At 24.8% G+C, this 4,994-nt stretch overlaps 1 protein-coding gene across 1 annotated transcript; it reads right to left on the bottom strand.

The window, feature by feature from the left end:
- Window positions 1-315: 315 nt before the first annotated feature.
- LOC122273421 (phosphoglucomutase-1-like) lies at window positions 316-4,448 on the bottom strand. The gene is made up of 3 exons (XM_043057490.2): window positions 4,300-4,448; window positions 2,193-2,324; window positions 316-446 (listed from the first exon to the last, which is right to left on the bottom strand). The coding sequence occupies exons 1-3, from the start codon at window positions 4,443-4,445 to the stop codon at window positions 323-325; spliced, it is 402 nt and encodes a 133-aa protein (XP_042913424.1). The 5' UTR covers window positions 4,446-4,448; the 3' UTR covers window positions 316-322.
- Between the last annotated feature and the right edge of the window lie 546 nt (window positions 4,449-4,994).

The following is a 4,994-nucleotide window of genomic DNA, read 5'->3' as shown; positions in this document are numbered from 1 at the left end:
TAAAATATTCCTGTCAAAGATAAATAATTCTTTATAAATTTTTTTTTTTAAATATTTCTTAATAATAATGAAAAGCGATTTCATAAAACTTGAATACTAAATTACAAGAAATTTTGATAAATATATGAATTTTTAAAAAATTATATTTGCACATTTAAGTTTTATTTTACTAATCTAGAACAATACAATACCGAAATTAAAACTTTTACATGCAGTAATGATATTTGTAATTATAATGTTAAATTATAAGTTATTTAAATATAATTTTACACAAATAATTTACAAAATTTTAAACATAAAAATGTAAAAGAAAAAATCATTTTTACCTAGTGAAAAAATTTCTTCCAAATTTAACCCAATGCTGTGTCAGAAGATCTTCAACACTCAGATTTGTGTTAGCAATGACAGAAAGCCATGCTAAAACAGCCCAAATTCCATCTTTCTCTCTATATATAGTAATTTGATATAATGTAAAATTAAATGTGAACATAAACTATCAATAAAAATTTTTCTAAATCCTTTGAAAGTCAGATTGAAATTAAAATAAAAAGGTTAACCTTGACAGAAACCTACTTCAGAAAATTGAAATATGCATAGAGTTAATATTATATAGGCGATATGCTTTTTTACTCTATTTTCATTAACACACATTGTAAATCAAGTTTTAAAAAATAGGACTATATAGTTCTAAAATTAAATTTTAACAAGACCATTTAATAAATATCTTTTGAACAAGCAGGTATAAAAAGATTTAAATATCAATTTGCACTACTGCACCATGCAGAGGTAATTCTCTGCAAAAGCAGAATTAACTTCTAATCATTAGTTGATTTTACTCTTTTCTGATATTGATTTATTAATAGGCTTTCTGATTCCATTTCCCTAAATATTTTAATTTTTTTTACCTTTTTGCACTGAAAATATTTTTTTTTTAAACAAAGAAAGTCATTATGATCTAACTCAATAAAAATTAAAACTTACAAAATTTATCTGACAAAACCTAAGCAACCCATTTTCACCGACTAATAAACCGTTTATTTGCTACACACATAAAACAATTTCTTTAATCAAACAATGAAGTATTGTATGTGCTTTTTATGTTGTAGGTATAATGTATAGCTGAATAATGACACTGTATTATTATAATCAAAGAGAAATTTATACAAAATATGATTAAGTCAGCTTGTAAAAAAAAAAAAAAAAAAAAANAAAAAAAATAAAAAAAAAAAAAAAAAAAAATGCTGGAAGATTGCATACAGAGCCTGACTAAAGCTCTGTATGCAATTGCCCTGGTGCCCCCCAAATAAAATAGAAAGCTTATTTTACTTTTCCTTCATTATTGAACTTTTTTTAAAACAAAATGTCATACAGTGTAAAATTCGTAAGTTTTATGTTAGGTTTTTTATTAATCTATTGTATGAACACAAAAAAATCTATATTTCGTAAATCTACGGTTTTCTAGGGTGGACTTCAGTTACATTTTCGCAATTACAGTGGACAAATTTGGTCATTGAAAAGCCTGTATTTAATCTATTGTATGAACACAAAAAATCTATATTTCGTAAATCTACGGTTTTCTAGGGTGGACTTCAGTTACATTTTCGCAATTACGGTGGACAAATTTGGCCAGTGAAAAGCCTGTATTTTTACATATCCCAAAATGTGAGATGTTTACAAAAATATGGGCTTTTGATTGTCTTAATTGAGCTATCATAATTGCAAAAATATAACTGAATTCCGCCCTTATATCAGCAAGGATATGAATTTTCCACGTCTTGATGACAAAGTTAACAATCAGAAAACAGCATTTCGGAAACTGTCTTCGCATGATAGACATAGAATTGTCAGAAAATCAATAAAATGAACAGAACGATATTTTGCCTGTCGTTTGGAGGAGGGAGGCTTAAAAGCTATTTTACAGTTTAGCAAATTTTCTTGTTATATATCTATAATGAGGTGAAAAATTTAAATACCTCCATATAGTTCGGTTCTTCATTGCTGAAGTAGTGAAGCAGAGGGGGCCCCAAAAGAAGTTTTTGCCCCGGGCCCCAATTAGGCTAATTCGGGCTCTGATTGCGTATTGTTTTTAAATAACATTATTAACTCTGTTAAGTTTTAAAAATATTTATATTTTAGTCTTATGTTGGTTAAATATATATTTGGTGCTTAGAATCATAGATAATAGAATTTACCTAATATGATCAGATCCAGTGCCAAAACTTTCTTCCCCACAAAGTGAAAGCAATCCAGCATCCATTAAATTGCCAAAATATTTCCAGCCAGTTGGTGTTTCATAACTCTTTTTGCCGGTAACTTCAGCAACCCTAAAAAATATATATATATCATTACTGTTTAAAGGAAGGAATGACAAAAATTAAATATTTATATTATATGAAATCCTCAACACTAGTATATAATTGTTTTTTTTTTTAATCAAAAGTTGCTCAAAAAATGACAAATCAAAAATTCAAATTTGCTCTTCAATTATTGTAATAATTTTTTTCATTTTCTATAAATTTTCATTCTTAATAAATTTTGTTTGATAAATAATGAAAAATATTTAAACTAGATATAAGGTTATAAGCAAGGTGAAGAGGAATCATAATTCTTCCTCCATTGAAATTGTTTATTTTATTTATATATTTTCTTTTTTTTCTATCAACTTTTTATTATTGAATGGGTAATAAGTAATGAAGGTTCAAAGTAATTTCGTTCATAGATTATTTTAGCATATACGCTTTATACATTTTCAGTCGAACTCATATAGTTATTTAATTATGCAATTAATAATGACTTACTTGTTGCAAAAGGAAGGAAAAAATTATTTATTGTTTTTATGATTTAAGTGATTCAGTTAAAATGGAATAAATTTCACACAATGGAAATATTATATTAATGAATGAGCACCATGTTGTAATATATCCTAATAAATTTATAGAATTGCTAATTTTTAGTCATTACAAAATGTGTAATACATTTTTCTATACATAAAAAAAACCCTCACTCAATTTAATAATTTAACTGCAAATACACTAATATAGAAAAAACACATATCTGAATTACAAAAAAATTTAAGATTTTGTCTGCGTATTAATACACAAGAAAAGCTGAGTAAGTTAGCTCAATTTTTTATTACTTTATTTTATTGTGCCCATTTCTTTATTCTTACTACTACAAATCTCTTTAAAAACATGACGTTACATGATTTTAAATACTGATAATACTTACTTACATGATTTTAAATACTGATTTTACTTTAATGGTTTAAATCAATCTTTTTTATCAAGGCATTAAAATTGTGATTCAAAATGCAAATATTAACTAACTAATTTTAACGACTGTCAATTAACCTTATTTTATGTGAACAAGTGTATAATTAGCTTAATATGAATTTAAAACTGTTCTATCCTTATTTGTAGTTCATATGCTCCTGATAAGATATATAAAATAATGTGAAAACATCCAGCTTTATTGCTAATGATAATTTGGCAGTAAATGAGGAAATAAATATTCTGTAGCCATTAGTAGTATAAATAAAAAAGACCACTTTTTTAATGTTTAATATAATCTCAAAAGTATCTAACGTATAATGGTAAGTAATTTAATGAGTAAAATTAGTGCTCAATCTATTTTTGTAGTTTATATCCTGATCAGGAACAGTAGATAATTTGAAAATTTTAAGCTTGTTGAAAATGATAATTCTCTAGTAAAAATTAATCCCAAAAAAGAGTTCTATTTGGAAAGGAATAAATACCCTGATCTATATCTACAAGAGTAAAAAAAATTTTTTAATTTTTTAATATGTTCAAAGTTATTTCAATAGTAACTAACAAATTTCAATATTAAAAATAATTCTATGTATTTTCGTAGCTTATGTGCCCCTTAATCAGTAATATCACATAAGTAAGTGGAAACTTCAAACTTTATATCCAATGATAATTTTGTAAAAAATGATCAAATAAGAAACAAATTCTACTCACAAGGGAATTAATTATTTGTTGACCTGTAGAAGTAATAGTAAAAAAATAACTACCTTTTAAGAAGAATAAATAAATCTAAAATTATTTCAAATGAAGTTAACAAACCTTAATATGAATATTCTTTAGTTTTTGATAGCCAAAAAGAATGAAAAAACTTTTAAGCACATTTTACGTAATTCATTATCTTTTTAATAATAAAATAATATATTTTTACAGTGTTCTATTTCAGGTAAAATATAAAACATCATTACAAAAGGCATCTTAATACAAAAATATTAAATAAATTAAAATAGAAAGTAATTAAATTAAATTTAGTCACCTATCAACAGCTCCAGCAGTAGGCATGCTCCTTGCATAACCTTTGACACCAGTCTTTTTAAAATATGGAATGCATTCTAAATTATTAGCTAAAACTGCCAGAGAGTCTGAGGGGCAAACAAAGAATGCTTTTTTACCCAAAATCATGTTACGATCCTGAAAAATAAAATCTCATTATTAAAATTTAATAACCAAAACCAATTGTTTTGCAATAAAGTACTATTATAATAAAGTAATACTATAAAGTAATACTTTTGATTATAACTCACAAAAATCAGTATGCAAATGTATGTGGTCTAATCTTTTTTTAAAGTCTTATATAATTTGAGTTTGCATCATCAATATCCAAGAATTGAATCAAATTCTAATGCAAATTCTATACAAAATAAATTGTTTCACAATAAATTACTCTTATAATAAATTAATACTATAAAGTAATACTTTTGATTATAACTCACAAAAATTAGCATGCAAATGCATGTGGTGTAATCTTTTTTTAAAGTCTTATATAATTTGAGTTTGCATCATCAATATCCAAGAATTTAATCAAATTCTATTGCAAATTCTATACAAAACAAATTGTTTTGCAATAAAGTACTTTTATAATAAAGTAATACTATAAAGTAATACTATAAAGTAATACTTTTGATTATAACTCACAAAAATTAGTATGCAAATGTATGTGGTCTAATCTTT

Source organism: Parasteatoda tepidariorum, unplaced genomic scaffold (assembly GCF_043381705.1).
Source record: "Parasteatoda tepidariorum isolate YZ-2023 unplaced genomic scaffold, CAS_Ptep_4.0 HiC_scaffold_4148, whole genome shotgun sequence".
Classification (NCBI taxonomy): Eukaryota; Metazoa; Arthropoda; class Arachnida; order Araneae; family Theridiidae; genus Parasteatoda; species Parasteatoda tepidariorum.
This window is presented reverse-complemented; position numbering and strand designations above follow the sequence as displayed.